Raw genomic sequence first — 19,424 nt, forward strand, 5'->3', positions numbered from 1 at the left:
TGGGGACTGAATCCCCTGGTCCTACCTGCCTCCAGGCTGCTCAGCTTGGGCGGGGGATGGTCAGTGGGCCAGCTCCATGCCATGGCAGTCCACACCCACTCTTACCTCCTGAAATAGCTCTTGACTTCCTCCCTTTTATTCCTTCCCCGCTCAGCTTCTGTCATCTCTCACCTGGATTCCCAGCAGCTGCCATAGTGGGCACCCTGCTTCCACTGTGCCCTGGGCAGGCCACTGGCCTCACAGATATCTGAAAAATCCTTCCAAAGTGCTAATATTTAACACACACACACACACACACGCTTTAGGGCTTCCCCATCAGACAACTTGGCCTACAGGCATGATCTACACCCAGCCTTCCTCTCCAGCCTTGACTCGCACCCTTCCTCTTCGCTCTCTGTGTTCCAGCTCCTCTGACCTCCTCTTAGTTCCCTTTGCACTCTTCCATCCTGACAAGGCCTGGAGAGCTCCTGGTACCTTCCTCGCTCAGCTCACATGTCACTTCCCCTGCGGCCTCCAGACCAGACCAGGTCTTGGTGCCCTGTGGTATGCTCTGCCGGCAGCAGGACCCTTTCCTGCAAAGCTGTTATCCCAGTGGTAATGGCACATCCTGAGGTTGCTTGCCTGCCCTTGGGTAGCTGGCCATGGAAGCCCAACAAACAAATCCCTGGTAGGCTTTCAGCAACTAGTGTCTGAATTAATGAGAGGCAAGGACTACTCTCCCTTGCAAGTTTGGGAAAGGCTTCTGGAAGGCAGGCCTTTGAGTTGAGTCCTAAAGGATGAGGACACGTTTGCCAGGCCAAGGGAATGATTGACAGTGTGTATAGTGTTTGTGTTTTAAAAAGAAAAAAAAAATGTACTTAGTGAGTTCCTGTCACATGCTGGTGCCTTAAGTCCTCACAGCATCCTCATGAGGAGGAATGATTGACAGTATGTATAGTGTTTGTGTTTTAAAAAGAAAAAAAAATGTACTTAGTGAGTTCCTGTCATATGCTGGTGCCTTAAGTCCTCACAGCATCCTCATGAGGTTGATGCCATCAGCTGCACTTCCTAGGGGAGGCAGCTGGGTTCCTGCTGGCCCAAGGACACTTGACTCACTGGTGTGAGGACAGGTACCTCACAGACCCCAGTGATAAGAGTCTGCTCTGAGAAGGCACAGAGAAGCATAATCAGATTCAGTTCAAGTGTTTCCCCCTCTAGAATTTGTCCCTGATCACCCCAGCTCTGCTAAGTAGCAGGGACAGCGATGCCAACGCCAAACCTCTTCTTAGTCATTAACTGGTAGCAGGGTGGCTAGTGGACCCTGGCCCCACCACTTCCTTATTTAAGTTTCTTTATCCCTTGGAACCTCGGTCTCTTCACCTTTAAAATAGGAATCATGATAGCTAGTGGGCAAAGAACGAGCGATGCCATCTCACACAGTACCTGGCATGGGTAGGCAGTCAGTAATGTGTCTTCTTTCCTGTTGTTTGGGCTTTTCCCCACCATTTCTTTCTCCCACCCCCTCTCCCCTGTTCCCACTTCTTTCTGTGCATCCTCACTGTTCCGGTAGGTTTCAGGGGAGTTGATATCCTGCCGTCTCCACCAACTAATAGCTGCTCTTTAGTTCACACATGCATATTTTAGCCTCATAATTTCTCCTTCTGAATCAGCCTCTGAAGATTCTAATCACCTCGCCTTCTCTCCCTGAATTCCCTCCAATTTGGAGATTCAAAAGAGGCGCTTCTCTGCATGAACATGCTGTGATTCAATTTGAAAATAAATTTCTCCTGGCAGCAGCCATCTTTCTGAAAAGTGACATTTAAGACTGACAGTGGACAAGATTGTAAACAGGTTTCCAATAAGAAAAAAAAATCAGTGTTAAGTACATTCTATGAATTTTTTTAAACAATGTGTGCGTGTACGTGTGTGCGTGCGTCTATAATTGCAGCCTTGCTGTGATGCCTTCTGCTTCAGGAAGAATTCTGAGATAGTGTGGGTCTGTTTTGAACTATCTTTGTGTTCTTTTACTTTTCAAAAAGCAGCTTCATTTCATGGGACTCACTTCCATACAGGATTGGAGACATTTCATTCATTCATTTGTTCATTCATTCAATACACAGATATTCAGTGCTACTAGTGTGCCAGGCTGTGTGCTCAGGAAGTATACTGTGGGCCATAAGGCAGTTCCGTTCCTACCCACAAAGAGCTCATATCTCAAGGGGGAGGTTGGTGGGAAGCAGGAAACTATATAATAAGATGGAGGTAGGCTCAGGGGAGCCCGAAGGAAGACAGAGAGGGCAGTCAAGGGGACAGGGAGGCCGTGAGACCTGAGCTTGGCTTTGTAAGATGAGTAGGAGTCAACCTGATGACAAAAGGAGGGAAGGGCATTCCAGGCAAAGGGAGAAGGGGGGGGTGGGGGGCAGTCTGAAACAATGTAGTGTAAGAGAAGCCACCGGCAGTTTGCAATGAGTGAGACTTTCGGTTTGCAGGGCAAGTCTCAGGAGCTATGGCTTGTGTGGCCTGTGGGGGGCTTACATGCCAACTAAGAAGAGTCTTGGAGCCCTCACAAGGGTGTGATGTGATCAGATGGTCTGAGTGGCCCTTTAGGAAGATCCCTCCGAGGTGGTGTGACAACAGGATTGGGTGGAGAGAGAGCCAGGCCTGGGGAGGAGACAAGGAGGCCTGGGAACCAACCAGGACAACTTCACAGGGTCATAGGGAGGGCTCAGGGGATAATAATATTTAGAAGGCAAAGGAGGTAGCCCTGCAGCAGAAAAATCTGTTATCTTATATTTCTTTAAAATAACTTTGTTCATTATTAGCAGCTCTTTTTACCAGCTCTTTTTCGGGGGCGGGGGGATATATTGCTAATAAAATGAATTCTACTGACATTTGCCTTCTCCATTCATCACTACTAAATAAAGGCTCCTTCCAGGGCTTCTTGGAATGGCCTTTGACAGTCCCCCTGGCCAGAACCACAAATTACTCTGTGGTTGTCTTCTAAAGGAAGCAATAGGCGAGAGGCTCCCGATGTCCTGGTAGAGGGGTTATTGCAGGAGGCCTTTGGGTCCTGGATGGGCAGTCAGGCCAAGTGGGCAGTGAGAGGCCTGGAACTGTCCAGTCACAACCCTGTCGTCCAAGTGCTCTCTTTGGGCAGCTTCTCTTTTCCTTCTGCCAAACTAAGCAGCCCCACTGGCCCTGGGGCAGAGGGAAGTGCAGGGCTGGATAGACAGCCCCTCACCGGTCCAGTGGGCTGCTAACTACAGGAATTCCAGAACTATCTTTCAGGGTCTTGTGAGGATCAAAAGAGGTCAAGATCAGGAAGACACCTTAGAAGCCGAAAGGTTTCCCAAATGAAGAGAATTAAAACAGGTGTCTGCTGGTGTTCCGGGACTCGGCCTGATGAGGGGGCAGGGTTTTCAAGAGAATGACTAGAATGAAACTGGAAATGATCTGGGTGTCAGTTTTCCATGTAGCTCCTCTCATCAGAGCAAAAGAGGTTTGATGATGTTAGTGCCCTTTTGAAAGGAGGCAGGTGACAGAGGAAAGAACCCAGACCGCAGGCGTAGATGTGCCTGGATGCGAACCCCACACCGCCTACTTGTTATGCGAGCACATGCCTCCACGCACGTGTCATATGTATTTGTTCATGTGCATGGTGTCCCCACCTCTCTGACGGGGGATAGAGGAGGCCAGACTGGTTTGGTTATTACTATTCCAGGGCTTAAACGGCACATGCCTTCACGCATGTGTCATATGTATTTGTTCGTTCGTGTGCATGGTGTCCCCACCTCTCTGAGGGGGGAGAGAGGTAGCCCAGACTGGTTTGGTTATTACTATTCCAGGGCTTAAACAGTGCCTGGCTCCTAGTAGATATAAATAAATAGTTTGGGGGGTTTTCATTTGTAACTCACTTTTAATACCTCCCTGCAGTAGATCAGCAGTAAATTGAATAGACAATGTCATGTTTGGTATCCCCCAAAATGAGTTGATTGTACAGTAGCACCTCCCATCACCTCCGGTGCCCCTCTGAAGTCCAGTATAGCATGTGCCCTTGTGGATTTTTTCTCTAACATTTTGTTACAAAATTTTTCAAATATGCAGAAAAGTTGACAGAAATTTACAGTAAACACCCACATACTTACCATCTCAATTTGCCATTAACGTATTACTATACTGCTTTATTATATATCTCTCCATCTATCACTACATCTTATTTTTTAAATACTGTTTGTGAATAGCAGGCTCTCAGTAAATGGTTGTTATTATTATTATTGTTGTTATTATTAGGAAGGAAAGAAGGACAGCCATGTTAATTCAATATTCCAAAACATAAGACACTTGCCAGCCATGGTGTTGGGAGGGGCCTGCTATTTCTTGGGAACCAGACTGTCTTCCAAAAGCTTTTGGAAGACTTAATAGTGTGACTGTAGCGGGAGAGATTGGGGTTTTCATAATGGATTTCTGCAGAGCAAGGTCAGGTCGGGTTTGGTTACCTGGACTTAGTTCCTCCCAAGTCCTGCTGGGCCAGATGCAGTCCCACCTCCTCTCTCAGTATTGTCTACCCTCATAGGGACCTGGCACAGAGATCAGGAACTGAGAGGTCATGAATCCAGGTTCTAGAAAGTCAGATTCTGGGGCCCTGACTAGTGAACACCTTGGCCTCATGGGGGACAGTAATTGTCCACATATCCCAGTAAAAGAGCCCAGGGCACAAAGACAGCCCCCCTCCCCCAGACCTCTTTTCCAAGATCCGTGCGTGAGGTCATAGTCCCCTTCGGTGCGTTCACCTTCAGTCAGCAAATGTTCATTGAGTGCTAACCACTTTGGAAGAAACAGAGGCAGTTTGTTGGAAGGATCTGGAAAGCAGTTTTGTTTATAAGGGGTCTCGTATCCTTTTAATCTTTCCATCCATCTTGTGGAGCAAGAGTTTGCTCACTAGACTACAGCAGGAGCGAGCCAGGCTTAGCCTCAAATCGCCATCCCACCACTCACTGTTCAAGGGGCCTTCAGCTGCTAATGCACTGTCCTGCCCTCAATTACTTCATCTGCAAACGGAGGGTACGATCCCAGCTTCCTTGGGGTGTTGTGAGATAATAGCCTTTGTAAAACTACCTAACAGTTTCATGAACATATGTATCACCTACTCCAGAAGGTTCTGCCTGGGCACTGGGAACACCGTGATAAAGAAGAGGCTCAGAGCCATTGCCCTCTTGGCACTTAATAGTCTAGGTCCGGCACAAACTGACCAAGACCACCTGGGTCAGATTCTGCTGAGTGGACCTAAAGAAGCTAGCTCTCGTCTCTGTGCCTCAATTTCCCAAATGTAAAATGGAGAAAGCAGTAATACCTACCTTATGTGGTTGTTATGAGAATTAAATGAGTGGATACATGTAAAACACATAGAAAGGTACCTGGCACTTGTCAACACATGTAAGTGTCTTCTTGTTGTTACTGTTATACCAACACCAACACCCTCCCACCCGAATGCAGTAGAATCATCTGAACAGCTCTGTGAAGGTCTGAGCCATGGCTCAAGAATCTTCCCTAAAGAGGGCCTCCCAAAGTGAATCTCCTTGTGATAGGAGATGTAGGAACCATTTATCAAAGTGACCAGTAACTAGCTTTCCTTACAGGTAAGGAAACTGAGACTCAGAGAGGGAGAGAGCATGCCCACGGGGACACAGCAGTAAGCGCTAGAACCAGAACACCTCCCAAGGCTGGTGGCCCCCACATCCGGGCTCTGTGTGGGTTGTTCCCCAAGATCAGCAGCCAGTACGCTGGGCCTTGAACCAAATCTGAGCTCTGCACACCATTGTGACAATTTTCGTAGTAACGGGTTCTGTAGAACTGAATCAGCTATTTGTTATGGAAAAGATCATCTCTCAAATAAGGAAACCCCTATGTCTCACATAGAAAGACACTTCCAAAATATTTTAACCAAGAATCCCCAAATATTTAGAGCCTACCAGCCATTAAAATAATTTTCTAGTGGAAGCATATAAGAAATTGTCTTTCTGTCTTTCCAAATGGTCGCTTTACCTCCATAGGTAGAAGCAGTAATATTCGTGCCACTCCAGCAGTCTATCTGGGTAACTCCTATAATTAATATTTACTTAAAACAATCATTAGTCTCTGCTGGGCGACATCAAACCCACGTTAGCAATATTTTTAGCCGGGCCTTCCCCACACCTGCGATGACAGGCAAGCTAGCGGCAGTGGGAACCCTGCCGTGCTTGATAAATAAGCCTCCCTGCACCTGGCCCCGCCTGCCCTACCTGCCACTCAGGCTGCAGGCCAGGGCTGTCCTGTGCGCCTGGAGGAGCGCACACCTCTGGTGGGTCCTCACTTCACTTCACTTCCCAGACATCAAAAACGAAACTCATTTCTCTTGAGATAATGTGGCATCTGTGGCCCAGGCTAGACCCACATAAAAGGTGTCATTTTCCCCAAAGGGTTGAGGATTCCTCAGTGAGGATGAGGAGAATCATAATGACAACCATTTATTGGATGCTGACTGCTTTATGCTCGTTGTTTCCTTTAAGCCACACAACAACATGGCAAGGTCGGTCCTCTTCTCCTCCTTTTCCAGAAGAGGAAACTGAGGCTCAGAACAGATGAGTCCTTCCCCAAGGCTACACAGCCAGTGAGTGGGACTCCAACCCGCTCTACCGGAACCCATGCTTTTTACTCTTAGCCTCCGTCTTAATGATTCAGTTAAATGGCCAGGGAGAAGGGAAATGGAATGAACGTTTACTGAGTGCTCATCATGCGCTAAGCAATTTACACATATTGTCTCATTTAATTCTTACCATCAGAATTAGCTCATAGGAGGTAAGGGTGATTACTCCCAGTTTATAAATGAAGAAACTGAGGCTGTAAAGTTACTTACTCAAGATCATACTGCTAGCAGGTGTCAGAGCCAGAATTCAAACCCAGCTCAACTCTCCGACACTAGATGTTTTCCCAAAGACATTAGTGAGAGACACTGGCCATGACATTAGTGAGAGACACTGGCTATACATGCGCTATAAAGTAGTCTCATACAGAACCTAAGATTTTGTCATCTTCCTACTACTCAGCTGATAGGAGCTTTCTGTTTAAAATGTTTAAGGTTTATAAAGCACTGTTTCCCAGTTAAAAGTATTTATATAGTTTTATAATTTCCAGGGCTCTTCCATAATTATTTAATTTAATGCTTATAATAATCCTATGAAAGTAGGTGTTACAAAGCCCATTTTACAGAGAAGTAAACTGAGCTTAAAGAGGCCAAGTGCATGCTCAAGGCGAGTGCCCGGCAGACCGGGAGCTCAGCCACCAAAGCCAGTGCCCTTTCCACACTCACACAGATCGTTCCAGAGCCTGGGTCTGTGCAGTGTGGCCTGACGAGTGAGAAATTTAGACACTTTTCATGGAGGAAGAGATGGGGGTGGGGGAGTGGAGCCTTGCAGCCGTGGAGCCCAGCACCAGGACCCCTTCATTAAAGCTGGTGACATTCCCTCACCCGCAGGAGCAGGCCGGAAGTTGTGATGGTTGGGGAACTACAAAAATAGCAGCTTTCACACTGATTCCTACACGGGAGGAACTGGTGGTTGCAGGGCAGATAAGAATGACTTTACAAGATGAAAATGATCAGTGAGGGCACGCGGGTCTGGAGGGGAGCGGAGTTGGCATTTTTTGGCCCTGCAAATAGCTGCCCATCTGCTCTCTGTCAGAATATGTTAGGAGTGCATCTGGATTGCTGCCCCTGAGCCTCAGCTCCGGGCTGGTCATGTGGTTGTCTCCACGACAACTCCAGGAGCCGTGTAAACTGCTGCGCTTTGAGCCAGATGCTGCTCTGCACATGTGGTCTAATTAGACGGCGCTCCTGCCTCCGCCTCCCTCCCTGCACACACACACACACACACACACACACACACACACACACACACGACGGTCTCCCTTTTCCCTCCCTCCTAGGAATCCTTGGCCTCACACCCTCAGTCAGTCTGTCTTGCTCTCCACCCTGTTGGCCTCTTTCTCAGAAGTGTTCCTGTTGCCTTATCTGTAGTGAATAATTCATCAGCAGCATCAGAGTGCCTGTGCTGACCCAGGCACTGTGCTAGGAACTGCAGGTGCAGAGACAAACAAGCCACTGCCCAGACCCTCAAGGAGGCTGCCATCCAGTGAGGGCCCACGGCAGCCAGGCAGTGCAATCAGTGGCAGTCAGTGCTGTCGTGGGTGAGCACAGAGGCTGTGGAACCCAGAGCAGGGGCCTAACCCAGCCCAAGGCAGGAAGAAGGCCAGAGGAGCGTCCCAGGGCCTGTCCCCTAGTACAGTGGTCGGCAAACTGTGGCTCGAGAGCCACATGCGGCTCTTTGGCCCTTTGAGTGTGGCTCTTCCTAAGCCTTAGGAGTACCCTAATTAAGTTAATAACAATGTACCTACCTATATAGTTTTAAAAATTTGGCTCTCAAAAGAAATTTCAGTCGTTGTACTGTTGATATTTGGCTCTGTTGACTAATGAGTTTGCCGACCACTGCCCTAGTGCAACCTTCACAGATGAGAGAGGGCTTCACATCCTAAGAAAGCAGGGGTAGGAAGACTTCCTGGCAGCGGGCACAGCACATGCAAAGGCAGGAGACTTACAGACCCGTCGGGAGAACTGTAACTGGCTCCCAGTTGTGGGAACTGGGTGCTGGGGAAGCGAGGAGCTGAGGTTGGGGAGATGCACAGGGTCACGCCTTGGAGGGCTTCTCTCCAAGCATGCACTCCACTTGGATCTGCAGGTTTGGGGGCCAAGGGAAGGGGGCTATGGTGGCTGCTGGAGTAGCCTGGCCTGTGGGGGAGGATTCGAGGATGAGACTCTGAGTAAATGCAGCCCCTTCGGTAAGTTTCCCTGTGAGTGAAGTTCGCTCCTCGGACTCGGGAGGCTCCGTTCAGGGCTGGGTGGGTGACTCAGGGCAGGCTGCCAGCACGTGCTGAGTAATTATTTTTTCCATCTTTCTCAGCAGTTCTGTATTCTATGGGTCCAGCGTCCACCACCTCTCAGATCTCTGACTCTCAGGGAAGATGCCCCCAAATAAAAAAGGAGAGAATCAGCATCTCTCACACTTACCCCATCCAGGATGTGCCCCTTAAACCCCAGGGCCACCAGCTCTGTGTCATCCCAGCCCTGCTCCTGCGCTCATGCCCACCTCTGCTCTCCCATCTAGCGAGTGCCTGCACTTCCTGGGGCTCAGTTTTATATCACCTTGTCCCCATGTGGACTTCCTTAGGTGACACCCCACCCCGACAGTCACCCTGGCTGTGCTCTCCCAGCGCCCCAGTCACAGGTGTTTGTTGAGTGATAGGTGCAGAAGGTTCCGACAAGATGCAACACCCAGCTGTCAAGGGGCATCTGAAAGAGCTGTTAGGACAGTAACCTCCATTGAGCACCTGGTGTGTGCTATTCAGTATCGGCCCCTTGACAAATGGTGAATCATTTCAAACCTCTCAATATGAAGTAGGTAATATCCCCAACTAACAGATGAGGAAACTGAGGCTCACAGAGGCTCTCTTGCTTCCCCATTCATGGAGCTCTGGGCTGCACTGAGCCTCTTTGGAGTCCCCAGGCACTGCATGTTCTAGAGACTGGACTCCCTGGGCTGCGGCTGCATTATGGTCAAAGGGACATTTTTGTGTGGAAAATTATCTGCTGTGTCTTGAATTCCCTGAAAACCCAGAGAAAAATGTGCTTGGGCAACTGAGCATGCTCAGACTGCTGTGGGTGTGGTGGGAAGAGCCTGCCTGGGCTGTGGGGTCAGACAGAACAGACTTCGAGTACAGCTCTGGCTCTTCCCAGCTCCATGGCCTTGGACAAGTCACATCCCCTCCCTCTGCAAGATGAGGCTAAAGAGCCTCTCCATGGAGTCATTGCGCAAATCCAGCCCTCAGCCCCAGACATCCTGTGCTGCTGCGCCCCACCCAGAGAAGACAGCTCCCTGGGTCCTTTTCTCCTTTCTCTGATTCTGGTCTTGACTCCACTGACACAACATATGTCCTGGGCATGTGGTGCAAACAGGTGCAGCCTCGGTGGCTGAGCCAGGAGGTGTTTGGTATTGAGATAGCGGCGAGTTTGCATGTTTTCCCTACTGGGAAGAGAGCTGTGGCTGTGCTGCAGCGCGGGTGGCCACCAGCTCACCTTGTCAGCGCCACCTATGACCAGCCGCCGCCCTGGATGGCACCGAATCCTTACAGCGTGAGGTACGGATTATTATTTCCATCATATCGGAAAGAAAACGAGGCCCCAAGGGTGACGTGGCTTCTGCAAGCACGCTGTGGAGCCGGAGCTCACATGTGTTTCTCCAAAGCCCGCTCCCTTCATCACCGCCTCTGGTTCATCACTTTGAATTGCTAGAGCTGATAAGTCACATACTATCTTGTGATCACTTCGCTTAAAGAGAAAGAATATTGCGTTGCATGAGCCCCAGGGTCAAGCAGACTCTGCTGCAAACTCTGGCTCTGTCACTGACCAGCTCTGCAACCTTAGGCAGGTGGCTTCACCTTTCTGAGCCTCAGTTTCCTTGTCTGTAAAGTGGAGAGCCCGACGACACCAACCTCGGTGTTGCCGTGAAGACCAAGTGAGATAATGCATGTAACACCGCCCGCGTGGAGTCAGGGCTCAGTAAGTGGTAGCTGTTTTTAATCACTGCACCTGCGTTCCCTGCCGAGCCGACTCCCACCTGCATTTCTAATGGAAAGAAAATCTTAAGCTGGTATGCGTGAAGACCCACTTCATTGTGTCTCCTCGGCTTCCACCAGCCTTCCCGCTCATCTGCCATTCCTGCGCTAATCAGAATTTCCTGACTTCTCCCTGTGTGTCTCGGTTAATGCAGAAGGAAGGGGCTGCTGGCACAGAGGAGCCAAGGCGTGGGCTGACGCGCCTGTGATTTGAATGTCTTTACTGTAATCTAGCAAGTGTGGGTGGGGGCTTCTGTCAATACCGGAGCAGCTGGCCAGAATGGGCAAATACTGTCGGCTGGGCCGTCCCTGCCCCTGCAAATCATCGGAGTAGCTTTTGTCAGGCACCCACATTTCCCCGACTTAAATCACCCGCACTGTGCGCCAGCTTCACAATAACACATTGATTCTTTGTTTAGGGCTTGTTACAGTGACAGGGGCCCAGGCTGGGAGTCTGTCCCTGGCCTTCCTGGGCTCTCGCACAAATGGTTCAGAAGGCTGTCTTGGTCCTGTCAGCCCAAAACGTGGCTTGGCCCAGCCCAGCCAGAGCCATCTGACTATAGCCATGCAGCGAACACCGTCCCATTCCCAAGTCCACCCTGGTGGCCCCGAGTGTATAGGATAATGCCTCTGAGTCGGGGAAGGGGGTGGGGCATGCTTGGACTTGGGAGTCATTCAGACCCACTAGCTCTGGGACCTTGGGCCAAGCACTTGGTCTGTGTGGGACTCCTTTCCTCATCTATAAAATGGGAGACGTGTGAACATCAAGTTCTGGTAAGAATTCAGTGAGCTGGGGGGCAGGTTGGTCCAGAGCAAGTGCTGGCTGCTTTATTCTAGTTCTTTTTTCTTAAATTTTAAAAAATGAATATTGATTGGTGTAGGCACTAATCATTTCTACCTACACCAGTGGTCCTCAGACTTGACAACAATGAAATCACCTGGGGAGTTTTAGACACTACTGGCACTGGGGACTTTAAAAGTGGCCCTGGTGATTCCATTGCATGGCCAAGGTCGAGCTCTGCTAACCATCATCTAGTTCAGTGGTTCTCAACCTTCTGGCCCTTTAAATACAGTTCCTCATGTTGTGACCCAACCATAAAATTATTTTCGTTGCTACTTCATAACTGTAATGTTGCTACTGTTATGAATCATAATGTAAATATCTGATATGCAGGATGGTTTTAGGCGACCCCTGTGAAAGGGTCGTTCGACCCCCAAAGGGGTCGAGACCCACAGGTTGAGAACCGCTGATCTAGTTCCTTCCTGTTTACCCCCGGCAATCCGCTGAAGCAGGTAGTCTTCCCCACATTATAGGATGGGAGAGGTTCAGTCACTTGCACACAGGGGCAGTGTCCTGTCTTCTCCTGAAGTGGCTTAGATGACACACACTGCTCGCCAGCCACTGAGAGTGGATCAGAGCCTGCCCTCCAGGAGCTGGCATTGGCTGGCGAAGGAGGTGTTGGTGTAGGGACATTGAAGGCATCAGGTAAGGTTTTCACAAAGAGGTAACATGAAGAGAGGAGCCAGAGCCATGAGAGTGCATGCAGAGGTTAGGAGGCGGTCGACACTCCAGAATTACTCAAACAGAACAGGTTTGTGGGCAAGGTGAATGGGACAAGGTGAATAAGCAAGAAAAGTCAGCTGGAGAGGGTCACAAGGGCCTTGAGGGTCTTGCTCAAGAGTTTAGAAACCCCACTTCCATCAACCCACAAACTTGCCTGAAGCTGCTCTATGCTGCACAAGGTAAATGGGACAAGGTGAATAAGCAAGAAAAGGAGAGGTGAATAAGCTGGAGAGGGTCACAAGGGCCTTGAGGGTCTTGCTCAAGAGTTTAGAAACCCCACTTCCATCAACCCACAAACTTGCCTGAAGCTGCTCTATGCTGCTGAGTCAGGTGGCAAACAGAGCCGAGCGCCAGAGCCCCTACTGAGTGTTCAGCCTGTGAAGGGACAGGAGAGAAAAGAAGTGTGAGCCCTGGACGGGCCCTCCCGGTGTGTGAACTGGCAGCCCCAGGGCCCTGAGCCAGGTTCAATGCTCTGCTGTCTCATCTTGAGATTCTTTAAGTTTACCTTTGAACCTGTTTGGGGAGTGAGGTCTGATGGGACAGCGGAGCTCAAGCATGCGCAGAGGAGACACCCACATGCCCTTCCTCCGCAGAGCTTTGCCACCCAATGTAGCTTCTTGATGCCCCATGGCATGGAGTTCCAGCGCCCCCCCGCCCCATCCCAGTAAGTGGGAGTTCAGCAAGACTTGGTGCGCTTACAAGCCCAACGTGTGCAGGTCTAAGAGTGAGTAATGGGGCACTGACAGCCCCTGGGGGCCAGCTTGGCTTCCACAGTGAGAGAAGGCAGTGGTGTTCTAAGGAACACGAATGACCACGGAAACCCATCAGAGTTCTTACTCATGTTACTTCCTTGGACTAGCCAGCCACTTACTGTGAAAATGATGTCATAGAAGGAGAGGAGAAGATGGAGCAACCACAGTTGCTTGTCCTTTCTCCTCGGTGAGGCAGAGGTAGAGAACGGTAGGAGATTGTGTGCAAGTCAAGAACTGAAATAACAGTTGAGTTCGTTTTTGTGCGGCATTTCCACTGTCTGGTAAGAAGAAAATACAAATGCATATACTCATTACAAAATATGACTCCACATATGTTAGCATTTAAAACTGGCACTGCACAATATAAAGTTGAACAGTAAAATTCTTGCTAATAATTTAAATTTTTATTTTCCTTTACATAGTATGACATTAAATAGTAAATTTTAAAAACACCACGATAAGTCTAGAAAGAAACCACAAACGAAAGAAAAAAGCTTTATATTTTAGTACGACAGTTTTATACTTAACAGTCCTTTTTTCCTGCATTTTCATTTGCATTGGGTTCCCCAAATTATGTTCTAGTCCTGGTAAAACCCACTCTGCACTCAAGAAGATGGCTATTTGTGGAAAATATATGTGGACTATCTACTTGTTGTCATCTGTTTTAATCACCCAAGCAATCCTATGAGATGGGCCAGCGTTGAGTAATCGTCACAGATGAGGAAAGACAGGTCACCTGAGGTCACATAGCTGGTGTGGTTACGTGAGGTCAGAGGCCAGGTTCAAGTCCTGGTCTTTCTGACACTAAGCCATCCTCTCTCTCCACCTTGTTGTGTTACCTTAAATGGATCAAACTTTTAAACCAATGTTTTTAAAGGTGCCTTTACAGAAATAACAAAACCAGCCCTCTGCTGTGCCAGTTGTCATGCTGTGCTGTAGTTGTTTATTCCCAAACCAGGCAGAGTTCCTTGATAACAGCAGCTTTGCTTCTTGACATTTTATTATGAAAAATTTCAAATTTTTACCAAATAAATGAACTTCCATGTACCCATTGCTCACCTTCCACAATTATAAACATTCTGTCATTCTTTCCTTTTTTTAGATTTAAAGAAAAAAATTTTAATTATGGTAAAATGTACATAACATAAAATTTATGCTTTAACCATTTTTAAGTGTACAGTTCAGTGGCAATTAAGTACATTCACATTGTTGTGAAATAATCACCACCATCGATCTCCCAAACTTTTATCATCTTGCAAACCTGAAGCTCTGTCCCCATTAAACAACAACTCCCCATTCTCCTCCCTCCAGCCCCTGGCAACACCCCTTCTACTTTCTGTCTCTGTGACATTGACTGCTCTATTGTGGAATAGGACAGTATTTGTCCTTTTGCAACTGGCTTATTGCACTTAGCATGATGTCTTTAAGGTTCATCTGTATTGTAGCATGTGCCAGAAATTCCTGCCTTTTAAGTCTGGACAATATTTCATTGTATGTATATTTTGTTTATCCATCTGTGACACTTGGGTTGCTTTCATCTTTTGGCTATTGTGAATAATGCTGCCGTCAACATAACGTTCTGCCGTTCTGTCATCTATACCCTCATCCGCTCCCACCCCTCACTGGAGTGTTAATATTACTTAGAGGAACTATATTGTGTTCATCTTTATATTCTCCTAACATAGAGCCTGGCACATAGTAGGTGTTTCTTAAATGCTTGGATGGATGAATTGACTTTTTTAAAATTTTATGTTAAACAAGGTCCATAAAGAGAGAACACCTTTTTTTTCCTTAGGCTCAGAGTACTAGTAAGTCACATAAAATCTTGATAAAAATTAAATTTATGAGAGGAAATAAGAATTTAATACTTTATATGAATCAGCAGAACAAGAAAAGTTGCTGAAGAATCTGATGGGAGATTTTATTTTTATGCCAGTAGCTACAATGCTGTGGGTAAAATCCATTTATTTCTGGAAACATCAAAAAATCTTTGGAATTGCCAACTTCACCTGTTAACAAAGATTGACTCATTAATAATGGGATTTTCTATTGACTCCATATGTCAAGAAGATGATCCAAGAGTAAACTTATCGTTTTGTGACAAAGTCCCTGGTAGGGTTAAGCAGCTGTGTTTAACTGTCCTGCAGGTCATAGATGGAAAACTCTAATGTGATCTAAGTTTGATTGCTCTCACCTGGCTTCCCTGGATTAATGTCACTATCAGCCAGGAGCCCCAGCTCCTAGAGTGTCACCTAAGAAGACAAAAGGTTTAATTAATCAGCCTAACAGGAGAACTCAATCCGCACTTCTTACAAAGGAGGGAATTAGCAAGACACCTTGCCTTTCTCCCACGGGCAGCTCAGCTGCAGGAAGCAGCTGGACAAGCTGGTGGAAGGGACTTGGCATCCTGGAGGGCCTGTGGCCGTAAGATCCTTCACACCTGCTCGCCTGCTCCCAGGAGCCGCTTGTCTCTCTGAGTGGCTGGTGCTTTGAGGGTTCAGTAGGAGAACCTGAGGGGTTCCACCTTTGAGAAGACCTCTCCTGCTCTCCAGCAGATGCCCGAGTGCAAACAGTTAGAAGTAAGGTCAGAGAAGTGGGCATATGGGTGATGGCGGCACCTGGGCTTCAGAGGCCACTGGGGTACAAAGCCCCAATTCTGCCATTTACAGGTTATGTGATCTTGGGCAAGTTACCTTGCCTCAGTTATTCTGTAAAGATTAGGTGAAATGTTAATAATTGTCATTTTCTTAGATGGGAACTCCAGCACTAGCTGGTTTGGCTCAGTGGATAGAGCATCAGTCTGTGGACTGAAGGGTCCCAGGTTCGATTACAGTCAAGGGCACATGCCCAGGTTGTGAGCTCGATCCCCAGTAGGGAGTGTGCGGGAAGCAGCCAATGCTTCTCATCATTGATGTTTCTATCTCTCGCTCTCCCTTCCTCTCTAAAATCAATAAAAAATATGTAAAGGAAAAAAAGAAGGGAACTCCAGGGGAATGATTCCTCTGCCTGTTGCCAGGCAGACCTTTATATAGGACCCTGGGGACAGTGTCACTGCCTCTCAGCAGGGTTAGGACAGTGCCCTCAATGTGTGGAGCGTGCCCACCTAACTCCTGTTCACCTGCCCACGGGCACATTTCCTGCCCTGCTGCCCTGGGAGGACTAGCCTTTTCCCCTTCTGACTCCGGTGGACCTGTCGTGCCCCCCACACACCCCAGCAGCACTACGCTGATGCTGATCCTCAAGCTCTTTGCAGAAGAAGTCCCCAGTGTCACATTTCCCCTGAATCTTTCCCACTGTGCCATGTCCTTTGGTCTGTTTTTGTGACGCAGACATCTAATCCAGGAGGGTGTCACCTCCAGTAAGAAGACAACAGGCCCAAAATGTTTGTGTCCCCCAAGGATGAGATTCTTGCTCTCCTGCAGCTAAATCCTGCCTCAGGCCACTCTCACCTACAGATCCGGCAGCAAACTCTTGCATTTATTGGTCCCTCAGTAGACTTCTCCTTCCTGGCAATGATGAGCCCAAACTCCAGAGTGAATGCTAACAACTCAACAAGCATTTCCTCGAGCAGCTCTCAACTCCCTGGACACAAGTGTCACCCACCTGGCATTGTGCTTTGAGTCCTCTTTACCTGTCAGACGAGCGGTGGCTCTGCTCCACCGAGACCGCGGGGCTCCTGTGATGGGAACCAGAGTCAAGATCATTCTGTGGTTCTTTAACCCCATCCCTGAGCTTCCATCAGGGGCTGGACCCTGCACTTTCCCCAGGGAGTATAGAGATGAATCCAGCAGGGCCTATGCCCTCTCCAGCTCCTGGTCACTGGGGATGCTGGTGCAGATTACCCAGCCCCCAGGGGTGCACGAGGCACTGTGGGAGCACTGAGCAGGGGTGAGTGGCTGTGGCAAAAAGACCTGTGCTTATGAGGTTAATCCACGTGGAAGGAATAGAACTGGCAAAAGCAAGGAAACAAGTGGGAAAGGACACGACCTGCGATTAGGAGGTGCGTTTGGAGCATAAGGTGTTTGGGGGGCCGCTGAGAGGGACACAGAAGGACTCTGGAGAAGTAAGTGAGGGTATGCTCAGGAAAGGTTTGTGTGCCCATCTAAGGAGCTAAGACTTTCCTCTCCCACCCAGGACCCATGTATGTGATACACGTGTCACCAGATGTACAATGTTGAGCAAAGCAGGTACCCTTCCTGCACACATATAGCCTAGTGGAAGAAGCAGACATTAATCAATCAATCAAATGTAACGTCTCTGCAAAATTCTTGACTAGAACAGTGACACGATGCAATCTGCATTTTAAAATCACTTCTGCCTGAAGAAGTGGAGGCACTGGGAGGAATGACACAGGCAAGGGGCATGGAGTTAAACCTCCCCAGCTCAGTGCCAGTCGTGGGATGGAGAGCAAGGACAAACCTGAGAGATTCCACTGGTAAATGGGAAGGACTAGGAAGTCTGATAGGTCTACTGTGGGTGGTATGGATAATGATGGATGAATGGAAGGAAGGAAGAAAGGAAGGGAGAGAGGAAGGAAGGGGAGAGAAAGAAAAGAAAGAAGGAAGGAAGGAAGGAAGGAAGGAAGGAAGGAAGGAAGGAAGGAAGGAAGGAAGGAAGGAAGGGAGGGGCTTTTGGGGTGCAATTAGGGGTTGGGCCATTTTGAGTTTAAAGTGCTGGTGGGCCATCCAGGTGGGAATGATGACATAGCTTTGGAGCTCAAAAAGACGTCAGAACTGACACTATTTATTAGGAGTCCTTTGGCGTGTGAGCTCCACGGTGCTCATGGAGATCACCTGAAGAGAGAAGTCATTGCCCTGCTCTGGTCCCAAGGGTGAGAAGCAGAACCTCAGGCCACAGAGTGGCCTTCTGCTGGGCTAGCTGTTTATCACCAGCTGATTCCTCGCAGGAAGGTGTAAAGCCGCACCAGTAATAAATGGCATGAAAACTCTGAGGAACTGGTTCCCCTGAGGAGCTGGTATGCTTTTTTTCTCATAGACAATGTAAAATTTGCATTGTTTCCCTTTTTGCTTCAACAGCCAGGAAGCTCAGAACTGATTTTGTAATTTAATTTTAGAAATCCTATGCTCTTTTCCCAAATACTTACATTTAATATATTTGTCTTTTCCAGCTCTGCTTTTTTTCTTTGTTCTGTGTGTTCATGTAAGCTGCCTCAGATCCTTTGTAAAATTAGGAGTGTAACAGTATAAAAATAAAGATTCCCCTCAGCCTACCTTTTTTGGGCCATCCTTGCAGCCCTTGTGCAACAAGTCTGCCCAGTTGCTGGGCTAATATTGGCTGGATTGAAGCAGGAGGAACTCTTGGAATTTATAACAGCTAGACAGTAAATTTAACACTTAGGTAACTCATTAAAGCAGGATAAAAGTGGAGCTTCAAACATCTCTGTGTTTGCCACCAAGTCTGTGAAGCGAGGGGTACCTTTAAGTCAGTTCAAGATATAAAAGTCTGATCTTTCAGAATGAAGAATACCCCATTAAAACTAAAGCCTTCTCTGTGTGGGTGAGCACTCCGGATCCTTCAAAGAAGGACTGGGGTGTTGACTACAAGATGGGATGTTTGTTAAGCTTAGGGTGTCATTTTCTTGCCTCATAAAATGTAGTTTGGTAAAAGCAAACTTCCTTATCAAACAGCATATGCACAAAATTGACTGGATGGTACATTTTCTTTTTAATCATCCCTGCTTTTCATATAAATAATTATTTTTAAGTGATCATTTGCTATTGGTTAAGATCTCGGGGTATATGGTTCTCAAAGGGTGTTCCCCAACTGATGCCTTAGGGACTGTAAGGTGCCAGGAGTGGGGATGGGGTGGGGAGGGGAGACCTCGAGGCCAGGAGAGCCCAGCCAGCCACCAGAGCAGCTGGCTGTTTTATGTAGCAGGGCTCCTTCTGCTTCAGGTGCTGTCTGAGGAAGGTCCGGCTTCTAAAATTGAAAAATTTGGAAATCATCGCATTGGAGGGTCCATCCTGCTGACTTGCTGTTGGGATATGCAAGGGGTGGGGCGGGGGGCGTGGAACCCGGCCTTTGATTCTCACTTTGCCTCCTACCAGCTCTGTGACTTTGGTCAATGACTTCCTCCCTGACACAGCCTTCTCGTCCAGAGATGAGCATGCCATCCACAATAACAGCCACTTCACCAAGAAGATGAGGATCTAATTAATCTAATTAGCAGATATAGAAGCACCGCCTAGCCGAGTTTAAGAGCTGACCCCACACCCACTTCCTCTAACCATGCTCTCCCTTTCTCCATTTCCCAGGGGGAGCCAATCACCTTCTGTGAGGAGACCTTCGTGTCCCACTATCGCTCTGGAGCCATGAGGCAGTTCCTGCAGAATGCCACCCAGCTGCAGCTCTTCAAGCAGGTGCCTGGCCTCCCTAGCTTGGCCTCCATCTGCATTCCTGGGAGGACA

At 48.3% G+C, this 19,424-nt stretch overlaps 1 protein-coding gene across 1 annotated transcript in view; it reads left to right on the forward strand.

Annotated features, from left to right (window-relative positions):
- The window catches only part of DENND1A (DENN/MADD domain containing 1A), a 455,803-nt gene that overhangs the window by 375,358 nt on the left and 61,021 nt on the right, over positions 1 to 19,424 (forward strand). Inside the window, 1 exon segment of the mRNA XM_014528906.1 lies at positions 19,272 to 19,376. Within this exon segment, the coding sequence (XP_014384392.1) occupies positions 19,272 to 19,376 (105 nt within the window).

This window comes from Myotis brandtii, unplaced genomic scaffold (genome assembly GCF_000412655.1).
Source record: "Myotis brandtii unplaced genomic scaffold, ASM41265v1 scaffold658, whole genome shotgun sequence".
NCBI lineage: Eukaryota > Metazoa > Chordata > Mammalia > Chiroptera > Vespertilionidae > Myotis > Myotis brandtii.